The 16,637-nt window shown below is 46.2% G+C and overlaps 1 protein-coding gene across 1 annotated transcript in view; it reads left to right on the forward strand.

Annotated features, from left to right (window-relative positions):
- Positions 1-5,867, forward strand: part of LOC105986589 (acyl-CoA desaturase 1-like) — a 14,970-nt gene extending 9,103 nt beyond the window's left edge. Inside the window, exon 3 of the mRNA XM_013017585.1 lies at positions 5,668-5,867. Coding sequence (XP_012873039.1) covers positions 5,668-5,867 — 200 coding nt within the window. The remainder of the gene's footprint in view (positions 1-5,667) is intronic.
- Positions 5,868-16,637: the final 10,770 nt, after the last annotated feature.

Below are 16,637 nucleotides of genomic sequence, written 5' to 3' on the forward strand. Positions count from 1 at the left end.
AAACTTTATAAACCACAATAATGACAATTTGCCTCATGAAGGTTAAAATGTGTTTGTGACTTTAAATATCACTATCTCACAATACTGTGAAAGTTAAAAATTATTTTAAAAATTATTTTAAAAAAAGAGGAAAGAAAAAAAAAAACAATACCACCAATACCAACAAACCAATTCAGCTCCAGTGGAGAGCTTAATTGAGACGCCATGATGACTGGAGACTATAAGGTTGTAGGCAAGGAAAGAACACACAGGAGGAGGCAAAGGTGAAGAAAGGCAAAGTGTATTGGGGTACGCTCCCAAACGAACTCCCTGGTCAGGATCAGAGAGGTGGCACAAAGTCTGGTTGTAGTAGGGCTCAGGCCGGGGTCAGCAGGAATTTTTAGCACGTAACTTGTTTTATAAGTTTGAGCAGTGAGGCTAGTGCCCCCAACACAACAATTGGGACAGATGGTGTATAAGAAAGTGGCTTTTCCTTAGCCCCTGTGCCCTCCAGAGGCCTGTCATTCTGGCATCTTTGGTTTGGAAAACCAGGGTGTTGATGGTCATCTGGCTACTTCCTGCTGAACAGGGGCATCATGGGGCTGTATGTAGGTTGTCTAGAATACCGGAGGGGTAGTTGGCAGGTGAGTTTACAGGTGGAGAAGAAGCTGATTATCTGTCCCTCTGGTCATTTTTTGGATGTGGCTCTGGATGAGCCTCAAGAGGCATGGGGCAAATAAAAAGACAAATTAAAATTAATGGGCCTGCTAAGGGTAGTAACCATCCAGTGAGGGGGCTATGGCACCAGTCCAGCATAGGCCCTTGAACTGCTGATGTTTGAGCTCCTCCTTTAGGTTGTTTAGGATCTCAATGTTTTGTCCTACCAAACCTGACTCATTAATATAATAACAACATTGTTCCTGCAAGGATAGGCAGGTCCTACCTTTTTCAGCCATTAGAAGGTCCAAGGCTCAGTGGTTTTGAAGAGCAACCTGTGCCATGGAGGTAAGTTGGTGCTGGAGGGAGGCTAGAGAGACCAAGGTGGATTCCATGGCCACCTGGGGTTTATCTGAAAATTCCTGAGCTGAGGCTAGGCTGGTTCCTAGGGCTAAGGACAGCTGTTGTACTAATTGGGAAATAAAGGCCAGGCCATTACCAGATTGAAGGGAATAAGGGAGGCCAAATTGAGGAATCATTTCTGAAAGTAAAAATGAGGTTACAATTCCTGCCATCTCTTTGGGAGTTGGAAAGGCCTCAACCCACCCTTTGAAGGTGTCTATCAGGACAAGAAGGTACCTCATCCTTTTTTGGGTGGACATCTGGGTGAGATCAACCTGCCAATCCTGTCCAGGCAGATAGCCCCGCATCTGATGGGTTGGAAAAGCTGGCCTGAGTCAGCCTTGAGGGATGGTGGCGGTGGAGCATGTAAAACATGCCCAAAAGGCAGACTCAACTATGGTGGAAAGCTGAGGGTGATCAAAGAGAGGCTTTAAAAACTGAACCAGTGCCTTGGGCCCAATAGGAAGTGAGGCACGAGCCTGCTGGATGAGGGTTGTAGCCTGGGCCAGAAGCAAGGCCAACTTATTTCCCACAAAGATCCATCCCTGTTCTCCAGCCATGCCATCCTTCTCCTAGAGAAGAGTTTTTTCAGACAGTGAATACCGAGGGGTCAAGTCTGGGACCTGTAAAAATAAAATGGGGGCTGGATCCACTGATTGTTGAGTGAGCTGGCGTGCCACTGCACTGGCCTTATTGTTACCTTGGGAAACAAGGGAAATCATCCGTCTTGATGTCCTTTACAATGGACAATAGCCATAGCAGATGGGTGGGAAAGGGCCTGAATTAGTTTTCAAATATGGCAGGCATTAACAATAGGGTTCCCTTTTGTAGTTAGGAACCCCCCCACCCCCCACCCCACCCCCTTCTTCCCAGATCGCTGTGTGACAATGGGCAATGAGGAAGGCATACTTAGAGTTAGTATAATGGTTCCCTTTTTTCCTCTAGCTAGATGGATGGCCCTAGTGAGGGCCACCAATTCAGCCTTTTGAGATGTTGTTCCCTCAGGGAGGCACTGAGCCTAGTGTACCCATCTCCCCTTCGCTGTAGACATTATCATAGGAGGCCTGACTTTTTCCCTGTGAATCCACGCCCTTACTTTTAAGGCAATTAATAATGGGAAACAGACCCTGGCAGTGTTTTACCAAGATGGGAAATTGAGATCGAGCAGGGAAAGAGGAGGGGTCTTTTGGGTTGGGGAGGAGGAGAAGGAGGAGGAGAAGGAAGAGGAGGAGGAGGAGGAAGAAGAGGAGGAGGAGGGGGGGGAGGCTCATTGAAGACAGAGGGGCTGCCAGGGTCAAATTAGGAGGTCCCCAGGTCAAGGTGGCATGTAACTTACACCCCATAAGGGGAGTCGGACAGGAAGGCATAAACAGGAAGGAATGAAAAATGGCCAGTTACGGATTAGGTGCTAGGAGGCAAGTTGGTGCTGGAGTGAGCCTAGAGATCATGGGGTAGGAACCAACTCACCTCGCCCTTCAGGGCACCAATCCTGACTCTCCAAAGGAAACCATTTTTTCCCAATTCCTTTCCCAAGACTTTCTTTACTTCCTTCTTTACAATTCCTTGAATTCCTTTGTGCCTAGAGCTTAAAACTGCCGGTGTTTCCTTCAGAACTGGGTTATCTCAGAACTGCCTCAAGGCACCACTTGGGTGGAGAAGTTTGCTAGATTATGAAGGCTGAGAGCAGGGCTGGGTCTCATTCCTCTCACCACCTCCATTGCAGATATCAGGCATGCAAGAGGGCCCACTGATGGTAGCTGGGAGAAAAGGCTGTCAACTCCTATGACTGAGACCAGGGAAGGAATTAAGGGGCCTGAGTAGGAAGGGAGAACCGAATAGGTGGCCCCAGTATGGTCCAAAAAGGAAATGGCCTTACCCACTACCTGGATTGTTACCTTAGGCTTGACAGGGGTGATCGGGGTCGATGAGGCATCCTCAGTCTTCAGCGGCCGGGCCCAGAATCGATGGTGGCAAGTCAAGGGGAGGAAGGGCTGTACTTCCGCCACGAGGCTCAGAGCGGCAGTTGTCCTTACAGTGTCCCTTCTGATTGCATGGAGGACATGGTTTTAGGGGAGGACGGGGGTTTAGGGCATGTCTTTGCCCAATGCCCCTCCTGGCGGCACTTGAAGCAAGGTCCAGGTGGTTGATGCTTTTCTCCAGAGCCGCATGTGGAAGAGCCTTAGGGCAGCGATCAGAGCTTGGGCTAGGTAGGCCGCCTTTTGGTGAGAGTGGGCTTCCCTATCGGCCTGTTCCTGTTCCTCACAGACATGAAAAACTTTAAAAGCCATGTTTACCAGGTCACAGCGAGGGGTTTGCGGGCCATCCTGTGCCTTCTTGAGTTTATTCTTTCTATCTGAAGCTGACTGAAAGAAAGTGAGAGGCCAAAAAACTGACCCCAGCTGGGGAGGTGGGGTCCAGGTGGATGTATTTAGTTCGGGCCTCGGCAAGTCTAGCTAAGAGAGCAGCAGGGTTTTCATCTCACAGATGAATAATTTCCCTCAGTTTATCAAAGTTAACAACCTTGTGGGAGCCTGCCTGTAAACCAGCCAAGAGGCACTGACTCATTTTGTCCCTCCACAAGCCCAGCCATGCCTGCCTGAGTGTCGACCTGGTATTCCCAGTGGGGGTCCTGTCTGGGGACTACCCCGGTTCCCACAGGCATGGTGGCATCTGTAAGGTGGATTTCATCTCCATGAGCCTGGGCAGCCTGATAGACTCAATCACGGCCTCCATAGTAAGGGGGGGGGGGGTGTCGAACAGGGAAGCCATGCCAGGTGAGGTATTAGACCCTCGGCCCAGTGGGGTCAGATGGTGCATAGGGCGGTGGACGTGCCACAGGCAGGGAGGATAGACGTTAGGAATTGCAGCCCACTTCACCATCCACTCACAAAAATTGTGGAGATGGGTCAGTATGTTAAAATCCAAAGTCCCATTTTCAGGCCAGTGTGACTGGTTATCGAGCTGACCCATAGGCCTTTCCTGTTACAGAGGAAGATCAGTCTTCTCTGAGAGGGGGAGGGAGGGAAAAGGGGGGAGTAAGAGGGAGAAGGAGAGGGAGAGTGGGAGGGAGGGGGAGGGAGACAGTGCGCAGAGGTAGAGGCCTTGGCTGTGTTCACACAGATGACCGATAATCTCCCAAGCCACCTGGTGGCCGTCCACGGGATATGCACCGCTTACCAGGGCAGAGGCCACAAGGCCTGTCAAAAGTGTCTGTTTAGCCCAAAGTAAGCTGGGCGGGCTCCGTGCTCCCGATGGAGGAGGCCTCAGGAAAAGGAGGAGAAGAAAAGAGAGACTGAGAAGGGGCAGTGCCCGTCGGTTGCCCAAGGGCGAAGCCAAGCACTATCCCCTTCCCAGGTCTCGGCAACAAGTGTTAGGCAAAAAAGGACCACACAGAGAGGAATAAAAAGATTGACAGGAACATTTATTGGGGCACGCTTCCTGGCGAACTCCCTGGTGGAGATCAGAGAGGTGGAGCTGAGTTTGGTTGTACCAGCACTTTTATAGGCGGGGTAAAAGCAGAACTTGTAGAAAGCAGGGACTTGCAGCACATAGCTTGTTTTGCCCGTTTGAATGGTTTTAGGCCAGTGTACTCAAAGAGTGGTTGACTCCGATGGTGTTTTTGGTACGGTCGTGTCTTTCTCGGTAACAGCCTGTTTCTCACTCCTCCCCGTCCCCCCCATCCCACACCCTCCATGGCCTGATATTCTCCCCACCCCCCACTTTCTCCAGTGGCCTGACACTTCCTTTTTTTTTTGGAGGGGGTGGGGGTCATTCAGGGGCTTGAACTCAGGGCCTAGGCACTTGAGCCACAGCTACAGCTCCACTCTGGCTTTTGGATTATTAATTGGAAATACTGGCTGTGAATCTAGATCTTCAGATCTCTGCCTCCTGAATAGCTAAGATTACAGGCATTAGCCTCCAGCACTGGTAAAACCATCCATTAAGATGCTTCTTACAAAACATTCATCCCAAGAGTTTTCATAACCTCTGAGGATGAAGGGAATCTCTAAGTGTTTTCAGAGGAGTTCTGATTTATCAGCACCTCTCATCCCAGGCTCAAAGGTCAGAAAATTAGAAGCACAAACAGCTCACTGTGAACCAGCAATGGGCGAGGAATCTCTACTTCCAGTCTGGACCTCCTATTCTCCAACTTCTGCCTGCTGTTCCCCAATCCCCTCCATCTCCTCCACCCCCTACCCTTACAGAGAGTATGACCTCAGTGGGGAAGGTGTGTTGCTTACTCTCCACTGTAGGAAGCACAGTCATTCTTCTCCCTAGGTGTCCCCTACCTCATCAAAACACATGCACATATGCACACAGCCTGTGAGATCTCAGGCCAGTACAACCAAATCTCTGATATTTTACAAGGTATTTCCTGTATTTTCTCAGAAGAACCTGCTTCTTTCATGACCCTCTGAGACACAAGTTTTTCTCAAAAAACACTCTCAATCCTGGAAGTTTGAGTAGAATGTCTCAGTTCATTGCTAAGGATGCCACTGAGGGTATCTGTTTACAGTAGAAGACACTGGGTTTGCCATTCACTCAATAACAGCAAGATTCTCCAAGGTTGAAAGATGACAAATCACAATCTGCTGAGTTTCCTAACTGCTCTCCTTGCTTCTCTTCCAGGTGAAGGCTTCCATAACTACCACCACATCTTCCCCTATGATTACTCTGCCAGTGAGTACCACTGGAGCTTCAACTTCACCACATTCTTCGTTGACTGCATGGCTGCCATTGGGCTGGCTTATGACCTGAAGAAAGTACCCAAGGCCTCCATGTTGGCCAGGATTAAGAGAACTGGAGATGGAAGCTATAAGAGTGGCTGAGGTGGTTAATCCAGTCTCTTTTTCCAAAAGCCATCTGATGAGATGCTCTGATTATTATCTATTGCTTAATGCTTTGTTAATAAACTACTGAGTAATGCTAAAGGCAATGACCTTAACTCATTCTAGTTTTCTTCTAAACTATTCATTTTGAAAAGCAACAATTCTCCTTTATGATGCTATACAAATATTTGTATCTTCTTTTATGTTCATTTGCCTTCCTAGTGGTTGGTCCTTATTCCTGTCTCTCCTTTCTCTCTACCTGGCTCCAGCCAAGCAGCTGGTCTTGCTAGCTAGCTTGGTTAGTGTCTAGCTTCCAATGTCTGGCTGCCCTTTTAGAGTCTAAATCTCTCTCCTTGAGCTATACTTGGGCAGGAAGGTGGTTCAAGCTTGACATATGACAACTTCTAATAAATTGTTGGTTCATTATTATCAGCCTGTGTTTTGTTAAATGGAAGCAAAAAGTAACTTTCTGTGGCACAGAGTTGGAAAGCAGATAAATTACAGGGAAGACATCACTATGCAGTTATAATTCTGAAGTCAGAATAATCTTGAGAAAGACTCTCCTTTCTGAGATCAGATCTGGTAATCTATGTAGCAAAGAAATGGAGCCCCTCAACATAATGTGTTTTCTTTCTCTCCTGACTGAGCAGGCAATGGCCAAATACAACAGCAAATCATAATGTCTAAATATAGCTTGAGGTAAAAATATAACAGGAGCATGTACTTAATATGAAAAATAGTCTAATACTTAAATATGAAAAATAGTTTATGCAAGGAAGGAATTATATTCTTTGTTCATAACAAGCAGATTTCTTATTACATAATTCAAGAAGTCTTCAGATAGCGCATGTCTAGAATTCATGAGCCCAGCCATATGAAGCAACAATGTATGAGTTGGTCATTCAACTTCTATCATAAGCTTATACTACCATCTTCCACATACCAAGTGATCCTCTTATGGAAATAAGGTATCTCTGACATTTGTAAACAGCCAATTCAACAGGTGTTTCCAAAGGTAGAGTTGGAAGAATCAGAAGACAGATAGAAAACATATATACTATACTTGGATCTTGAAAAGGCTATTTCAGAGTATTTAGCCCTGAACACTGATCTCTGAAGACCTCTACTTGAGTAGAGGAGGACCTAGCTGGGCTGCTTATTTACTTTTTTTTGGGGGGGGGGTCTGATCGTGGGGCCTGAACTCTGGGCCTGGGCACTGTCCCTCAGCTCTTCAGCTCAAGACTAGCGCTCTACCACTTGAGACACAGCGCCACTTCCAGCTTTTTTCTTTTTTCTTATGTGGTGCTGAGGAATCAAACCCAGGGCCTCATGCATGCAAGGCAAGCGTTCTACCACTGAGCCACCTTCCCAGCCCCTGCTTATTCACTTGTTGGCAAGACAGAAAGAGACTATTGGCATCTCCAAAGAGTTAACTTTACAGGGAAAGGGGCTCTGGAAGATATCCAGGGGATTCAGAAGATAGAGTAAGCTATTAAATGTCATCAAGAAACAAATGTAAAGTTGAGTTGTTTTATTTGTTTCAACTGCTTCTTGGATTATGTAATAATTAGGCTTCTCTCTATGATGGTGTTTTCCCTTCACACTTCCTTTCCCTTGTAACCAAACAGCCCAGGTGTAAGAGGGCAAAGTGGGAGGAGTAGGAATCTCTCAACCACGTTGCTTCTGAATTTTTAGCTCTCTCCCACATTTCTGTTCTCTTAACCTATTCTCCTTATTCCTTGACTTTTTTTTCTCCCCCTGGTCGCACAGGCAGCTCCTGTGTGTATATTCAGGGCAGGAAAGACATGCTTGTAAACATAACGTTCATGGGCACTGAACCACCAGGAGTCGGGCAAGTAAATCTGGATGCTGCTTTCCTGTTGCCTCCAGATCTTCACCACCACGCCTGGGACTTCTGCCACACTAATGAATCCAAACAAGGACTCCAGCTTCTGAAAAACTCCTGGCCCTTAGAGGTTGGCTCACTCGTGATTGCTCACTTGCGCTCGCTCTCTCTCTCTTTCTCTCTCTCTTTCTCCTTCCTTCCCTCCCTCCCTCCCTTCCTCCCTCCCTCCCTCCAGTATATTTAGTATACAGAAGCAGCAGCTGCGAGCAGGATTGAGTCATACCCAACTAACCTGTCCTCTACTTCCTAAGGGTAACTTGTTAAACCATTAAAGCAGGAAATCAAGTATCAGTGACATTAAATCAAACACAAACTCAGCTGACACCCTGGCCTGGGGAAGTATCATGTCTCCACTTGTCTTTGGTCGTAGGTTGAAGATAAAGATCCCTTAGGAGACTGAAAGCAGCAACAAGAAATTGCCTGGGAAAGTTGTTCTTTTACCTTGGGATACAGACCAGAAGCCCAGGTTATTCCAGGGCAGAAAAAGAAAACAAAGGGCATCTTGCTTGGAAAGGAATAAAACCATCCCCACTTGCAAAGCATGACACATTGTATATAGAAAGTTATAAAGATGTCAGCCAAGCTGACACAGGCTAGTAATTTGCCCACCTGGCAGTCTGCAGCAGCAGTAACAAGAAATCAAGGATAGCCTAGGTTTTATATAAATACTCTGTCTCAAAAGTAAACAACAAACAAAAATCCAGCCCAGCACAGGAGTTAATGCTACAATCCTAGCTACTCGGGAGGCAAAAGTAAAGAGGATCATGTTTTGAGGCTAGAGCAAGCAAAAAGTTAGTGAGACATCATCTTAATGAACAAGCTGGGGCTGGGAAGGTGGTTCAGTGGTAGAGTGCTTGCCTTGCATGCCTGAGGCCCTGGGTTCGATTCCTCAGCACCACATAAGCAAAAAAGAAAAAAGCCAGAGGTGGCGCTGTGGCTCAAGTGGTAGAGCGCTAGCCTTGAGCTGAAGAGCTGAGGGACAGCGCCCAGGCCCAGAGTTCAGGCCCCACTACCAGACCCAAAAAGAAAAAGAAAAAAATAAACAAGCTGAGCATGGTGATACATACCTGCCATTTCAGGTATGAGGGAAACCTAGTTTGGAGTATTATGGCCTAAGGCTAGCCTAGGCAAAAATGCAAGACCCTATTAAAAAATAAGTAAAGCCAAAAAGTGATGAGAGTGAGGCTAAAGTGATAAAGCAACTGTCCAGCAACACCAAGGCTCTGTCTTTAAATCTTAGTACCCAGTATAACAATAACAACTATCCTAAAGAACTCAGATATACAAGCAAACTGTAACCCAATATCAATATACAAAATTGAATTGAAGCCAGGAGCAGTGGCTCATACTTGTAATTTTGACTACATGAGAGGCACAGATTAGGAAGATTATATTTGAGGTCAACCCAGGTCAAAAAGAAAAAGAAAAGAAAAAAGACTGGTAGGCCCAATCTGAAAAAGCTGGGCATACCAGTACATGCCTATTATCCCAGCTTCATAGGGGGCATAAACTAGGAGGGCTGCAGTTCAGGCTGGCCTCAGAAAGAAAAGTGGGCTGGGAGTATGGTTCAAGTGGTAGAACCCCTACATACTAAATGCAAGGCCTTGAGTTCTTCACCTAGTACTGCCAAAATAAAAAGCAGTTATATTTCTCTTAACTAACAATGAGTAATATGAAATTTGGGGTGGGAAATATGTTTTCATTCTAATGAATGGAAGGATCCAGGGATAATGCCAATAACTACATTTCTCCAGTCAGACATTGCATATTGTAAGCTGGAGGATGCATCATCTCACTGGGTCACCAGCAGATGCTGTTACTGTTCAAACCCCATTCACAAAAGAGACAGTGAGAAAAGCAGGGAGAGAATGGATAGTGATGTGGTCTGGCTACAGAACGGTGGCCCTATCTCTTGATATTCTGGATGTGGAATAGAAGACAACAGGGCTGTACCAGAATATCTAAATACCTGAGTACATGTGGTGCTATCCAGTTACATTGGTGGTATGACTCTCTTCTCTGACTGGCAATAGTAGGAAACCGAACTTGTGTCCAGCTAATCTATACAAGCATCCTTTGTTCTCAAGAATCCAACTTACTCCCCCAGGGTGACTCATCTTAACTTTCAACCACACCTGTGCATGAGGCTCTGCTCAGACCATTGAAGCTGATCTGATCTTTCCTCTTTACTTTTTTTTAATATATATTTTTATTGTAAAGATACTGTAGTACCTTTTACTTTTCAATCATAACTAACTTCCTTTAAAGCTCTGAGCTCCTTAAAGCAGCTTTCCCTGTTGGAAATATACCCCTGAACCTAAATCATCTGTTCTTAGTAAAATGGAAAGATCTCCTGTGTTTGAAGGTTTGTCTCTGCTAAAAAATGTGGTGTGACAGTGAGTGGGAGTCCTATTCTATAACCTACAGTTAGCTTTCTATGTACAATGAATTTTGGGAAAATGACTCAGGCAATACTCATAGGCCACGAGGAGCTGACACTACCCTGCAATCGCTGGCGGCAGAAAACAAACCTCCCTCTTTGGGTACTCAGATTTGTTCCTCCTCACTGTCTTCCCCAAGTTTCTATACCCAGGCCACAGAGAATGACAAAAGGGTGGCCTATGCTGTGTTGACTCATGGAGGTTCTGGGTCCAGTCAAGACCCTGCTGAGAAAGGGCAAACAGATTCTTTCATAGAGCCATCTCTCTGGTAGGAGTGAGTAACCAGGTTATAGCAACCTTACTGAACAATTAGAAGAAATGGAAGGCATGTGAAAGGCAGCAGAAGGCTGCCCAGGACTACTCATGGCTCTATTTCTATTTCTGTTTTAGATAATACTGTATGGCAGCTTCTCCTTTCATGTGTGTGTGTGTGTGTGTGTATGTGTGTGTGTGTATACACACACATATATATAATACATTTATTTGCCATTTTGGCTAAAACTAGAGAATAAGGTCATCTCAAGCCATCCTTGCTCACACCAGTGTCACATGTAGGAAGGAAGGAACAAAAGCCTGAAAATAGTCTATCTGCCTGCATCATGGCTCCTGCAGGTAGCCCTTCTTCACACAACAGAGGATTTCCTGGGGCAGTCCTACGTGGAGCCCCTGTTACATGATGACAAGCAATTGTTCTCCTGTTCTACAGATTACACAGAAATAAAATCACAATATGCCACTTCTGTCTCTGGTTTCCTTCTCTCAACATATTGTTTTGGGGTACTCATGGACACTGTAGCCTAATTTACTACTTTATTTCTTTATATGCTGATTAAGATCTCAATGTTTGTGTAGGTCATAATCAATTTATTCACTCATTAATTGCTGTTCACTTGAGTTGTCTCCACCTTCTGGTGAGCGTGAATATTACCCATTGTACACAAAACATGGAGCACGAGGCTGGGAATGTGACTTAGTAGTAGAGGGCTTGCCTAGTGCATACATGAAGCCCTGGGTTCATTTTTTTCTTTTCTTTTTTTTTTTTTGGGGGGGGGGTCCGGTCGTGGGGCCTGCCTGGGCACTGTCCCTCAGCTCTTCAGCTCAAGGCTAGCACTCTACCACTTGAGCCACAGCGCCACTTCCGGCTTTTTTCTCTTTGCTTATGTGGTGCTGAGGAATCGAACCCAGGGCCTCGAGCATGCAAGGCAAGCGCTCTACCACTGAGCCACCTTCCCAGCTCCATGGATTCATTTTTTCATAAGCAGAAAAAGCCAAAAGTTGTGCTATGGCTCAAGTGTTAGAGTGCTACCCTTGAGCAAAAGAAGCTCAGGGGCAGTGCCCGGGCTCTGAATTTAAGACCTAGGACTGCCAAAAAAAAAATTAAATTAAATTAAATTGAGTACCAGCTTTTGATTCATTTACGTGCATAACTAGGATGATGTTGCTTACTAAATGGCATTATTGTTTTACTTTTGGGGTGACCGCCAAACTGTTTCCCCAGTGGTTGCAACCCTTTAACATTCTCGCCAGCCATGTGTGAGAGTCAGCTTCGATCCTTCACGAGTACTTGGTCCTTTTCCTTCTTTTCCCAGGAGTCATCTCCACAGACCCGCTAGCCCTGGGACGGAAGCCAGAGCCCTCCTAGGAGAAGGACTTCTTAGCAGCTACAGCCTCGATCCAGCCTTGCCTTTCCAGAGCAGGGCTGTAGGAGCAGGGGCAGGGCGGATAGGCTGCCACCTCCTGGAGTCCTGAGACACACTGGCCACGGCCATTCTAGGACCCAGTAAACTACTACCCTAGTGACCTAGGACTCTGTCCTCTGCTACTCTCGGCTGAAAGAAGCCATCCCCTTGAGGCCACAGACCGGGCAACCTCGTGTTGAATTCTCAGCCCCAGCTAAAAAGCTCCGCCCCTCTTTTCCACCAGGTCTGAAGCAACTGGAAGGAGAAGCCGGCTCAGCATTTCCCCTCTCTCCCGCCGGGGTTACTGCCGGTCACTCACTGGGCCTCGGGGTTATTTTCGTTCACTCAGCCCACAGCGCCTGACTCCACACAGCCAATCAGCAGCCGCCTGGCTCTGGTGTCCAACCCTGCTCCAATCAGGAGGCGTGGCCTCTGCAGCCCGATCCAGAGCACCCAGCCTGCTGCGATTTTCCCTTGAGGTGTCCTGACTCTGGCAGTACTGGCCTGTGTGTGGTATCTACAGTCGGGAAATGCAAGGGAGCATTTTAGGTCGAGCCCAGTGAACACTAGAAAAGAGTTTTCCAGAGCATTGCAGGCCGGTCCTCCACAGTTTGTGTGTGGGCTTGGGTTCCCCAGCTGCCTTGGAGGTGGAGAAGACCTGGCTAAGCCGGGCAGGCGGTGGGAAGGGCGAATTTCTATTCTTATCTGCCTTGTACGACGTCCATCGTGCAGGAAGTAGAGTGCCAGGAGTCAGCGAAACGGAGAGTAGCGTGCAGGAAAGCACACATGGAGAAAGTGTTCAGGAACGTTTTAGGCTGACGTCACCCGGCATGAAGCCGTGTAAAGAATAGGGAGGGGAGGTGGCTTTCCTTCACCCTCCTCTGTACTTGGACCTCACTCCCAGCGCCCTAAGTTTCCATATCTTCAAGCCTAAGTGGAAAGTTACTGTTCAGGAAGTTACAGTGCTGGTAACAGCAGAACACGGGGAAGCAGACTGGGACTGGAAGGTCGCAGAGAGGCTTTGGTGTAACTCAAAGAAGTGTCAGATGTAGAAATGTCTTAGAATGCTCCAAAGGGTGTGAAAAAAATAATTCCAGAAGAGGACAAAACACCGTGCTAAAAATAGGTAGATGTCTATATATTAATATCGTGTTTTAAACTGGGTAGCAAAAACTATATTGCTAGCTAGCAAAATGTATTCACCGCATTTTTAGACAAATATTTAGGTCAAAAAATTGCAGGTCAAAACAGATTTTTTTTTTCAGGGGCTGGGAAGGTGGCTCAGTGGTAGTGTTTGCCTCCCATGCATGAGGCCCTGGGTTCCATTCCTCAGCGCCACATAAACAGAAAAGGCCAGAAGTGGGCGCTGTGGCACAAATGGTAGAGCACTAGTCTTGAGCTGAAGAGCTGAGGGGCAGCGCCCAGGCCCACAACACACACACACACACACACACACACACACACAAGATTTTCAGCCTGTATGAGAATAGAATAATGAAACCTCTTGAAATTCTATTAGGAATAGGGAGAGGCTAAGGGAGAGTAATGGTGGAGCTGGTTATAACAACCTGGGAAATAACACCATGAAATCCCCCTGCTATAAATAATGTATGCTGATAAAAATAGTGTGTATACTACTTTTTTTCTTTGAAAAATATTACATATATAACTTCAAAAGGTCATGAAGGAAACTAGTGTGAGAGACCTATTCTGTGTCTTGAAAAGGAGGAGGATATACAGCTGACACAGTGACTCCAGTCCTCAAAGAAGGAATTGTTGATAGTTCCCACTTCATACGGTGGTGCTGGGGATTAAATGGCAGAAGGGAGCTCAGTGCCTGAGATACAAGAAATCCTCAGTCAGTGTACAATGGAAGGATGACCCAAGAGTACCAAATGCAGAAGAAGGGACTGGGAATGGGGCCTTGAAGAATGAGAACAGATTATGTTTGACCTTCCCAAATTAGCCACACCCTAAAGACACTGCATGAGTCTATAATAAAAAGAAAATAGGAGAAATTACTTTCAAAATGAAAAAAAAAAGGCTTTGAAGCAGGTGAGACAAGATGATCTGACAGCTGATTGAAAATACGCCTTCCTAGCTTGGTGCAGGTGGATCCTAGCTACTCAGCGAGTTGAACCCCAGAAGACTGAGATTGGAAGCAGCCCAGGCACAAAAGTCTGTGAAATTTCATCTCCAATTAACCAGAAAAATGCCAGATTGGAGGTGTGGTTCAAGTGGTAAAGTTCCAGCTATGATCAAGAAGCCAAAGGAGAGTGCGAGAGTATGAGGCCCTGAGTTCCAACACCAGTGCCTGGGCAAATAAAACATGCCACAGAAGGACAAATAGACCTTTTCCTTATTTCCACAGAGATTTGAATAAAGCAGTCAAAGTATATATGAATGTCAGTGTGATTGTGGAAAGATAAAGAGAATGGCTGATTTAGAGTCAAAATAATTTAAGCTTTTCACTTTGTCCTTTGTACCTCACCAGATTTGTCCATCCTGTCCCAGATGCTAAGAAGGTTCTTTCATAGTATAAGATAATGAGATTTCCTCTAGGATCTACATGTTGTAAGATGGATTTGAAAAGAAAAACAAAAAACAAAAAAGATGGAGTTGAAGTATATGAAAGCCATTTATCCAAACATCCAGAGAGAGGGTAAATTTTATTATTATCAGCTGATGGAATAGATGTTAATTTTGTGTTTTGATCTTTAGGTATGTTTCATTTCTTCATTCTCTTTTTTTTCTTTTTTAATAAGTTTTTTATTGCAAAAGTAATGTACAGAGAGGTTACAGTTACATGAGCAAGGTAATGAATACATTTCCGATCAAGCATTGTTGCCTCCTTCTTTGCTTTTCCCCTACCATTCCTTCCCTCCCACCACCACAACTACACTCCCCCTCCCCTCCCTTTCCCCCACCAGCCTCCCCACCTAAATTGTAAAGTTCGTTTTTCAACAAAGTGTCTTGTACATCTCATTGTTACAATGGGTCAACATATATCCCTATTTAAACCTTTTGTTTTGTCCCTTCCCCTCCCCAAATTAGATACAATGAAAGCAGGGGTTATACCATGGGGGAGAAACACACAAAGCAACAAAAAAATCACATGGTACATTATAAATACGTTAGAAACAATAGCAAGAAAAAAACTACTTATGTCCCTATCTTGGGGTTCGGTTTGCTTAACATCATCTTATCTAGTCAAATGTACATAGCTTTTGACCTTTTCTGCTTGTCCCAGACATACACTAGTTATTGCAAATAAGGGAAACCATGGAGGGCTGGAAGGTGGCTCAGTGGTAGAGTGCTTGCCTTGCATGCAAGAGGCCCTGGGTTCCATTCCTCACCACAAAAGCAGAAAATGCCGGAAGTGGCCTGAGGCTCAAGTGGTAGAGCCCTAGTCTACAGCTGAAGAGCTGAGGGACAGCGCCCAGGCCCAGAGTTCAGCCCCCATGACCGACAAAAAAAAAAGGGGGGGGGGAAACCATGGGACCTATGTTTCTTTTTTTGGGGGGGGGATCCAGTAGTGGGGCCTGAACTCTGGGCCTGGGCACTGTTCCTCAGCAATTCAGCTCAAGGCTAGCACTCTACCACTTGAGCCACAGCGCCACTTCCAGCTTTTTTCTTTTTGCTTATGTGGTGCTGAGGAATCGAACCCAGGGCTTCTTGCAGGCAAGGCAAGCACTTTACGACTGAGCCACCTTCCCGGCCAGCAGCACTGTTTTGTTTTGAGGAGGAGGAGGGGGAGGAGGGGGAAGGAAGAGAAGTGGGGGAGGAGGAGGGGGAGGGGGAGGAGGGAGAGGAGGGGAAGGAGGGGGGAGAGGGGGAGGAGAAGAAGCTGGGTGCGGAGATCTGAGGATTGAGGTTCAAAGCCAGCCCGGGCAAGAAAATCTGTAAGACTCTTGTCTCCAATAAACCACACAGAAAACCGGAAGTGGAGCAGTGGCTCAAGTAGTACAGTGCTTGCCTTGAGCTGAGGGACAGTGCCCAGGCCCAAAGTTCAAGCCCCGCCCCTGACAAAAAAAAGGAGGAGACTCCATCTGTACCAGATGTTACTTGGGATATTAAAAAAAAAAAAAAACAGTCATACCGCTTGACAATCTACTAACACTGTTAAACCCATAACTGTCACGTTTTGTTTGGTCCAGGAAAACATAGTATCATTTCTTTTTTTTGTTTTGGTGATCCTCAGATTTCAGGTAGGAATTCAGGCTTTCTGCTTTTCTGTACCTCTTCTCCCTGGCACAGTCAAGCTTGTATTGTATAATTTTCAGTTTTTGCTTTTTAAGAACCTTGTTTGCTGGGCGCCGGTGGCTTATGCCTGTAATCCTAGCTACTCAGGAGGCTGAGATCTGAGGATCGAGGTTCAAAGCCAGCCCGGGCAAGAAAGTCCATGAGACTCTTATCTCCAATAAAAACCACTAGAAAACTGGAAGTGGCACAGTGGCTCAAGTGGTAGAGCGCTCGCCTTGAGCTGAAGAGCTGAGGGACAGCGCCCAAGCCCTGAGTTCAAGCCCCATGACTGAACAAAAAAAAAAGAAAAAGAAAAGAACTTTGCTTAACTTGCCTTCAGGGTTGAGAGTTCTTTTTGGCAATAGCCTGCTCTGGACCCTTGCTTTAATAAAGAAATTTCATTGGCTGGGAAGGTAGCTCAGTGGTAGAGTGCTTGCCTTGCATGCCTGAGGCCCTGGGTTCGATTCCTCAGCACCACATAAGCAAAAAGAAAAAAGCTGGA

The sequence above is a fragment of the Dipodomys ordii genome, unplaced genomic scaffold, assembly GCF_000151885.1.
Source record: "Dipodomys ordii isolate 6190 unplaced genomic scaffold, Dord_2.0 Scaffold36, whole genome shotgun sequence".
Classification (NCBI taxonomy): Eukaryota; Metazoa; Chordata; class Mammalia; order Rodentia; family Heteromyidae; genus Dipodomys; species Dipodomys ordii.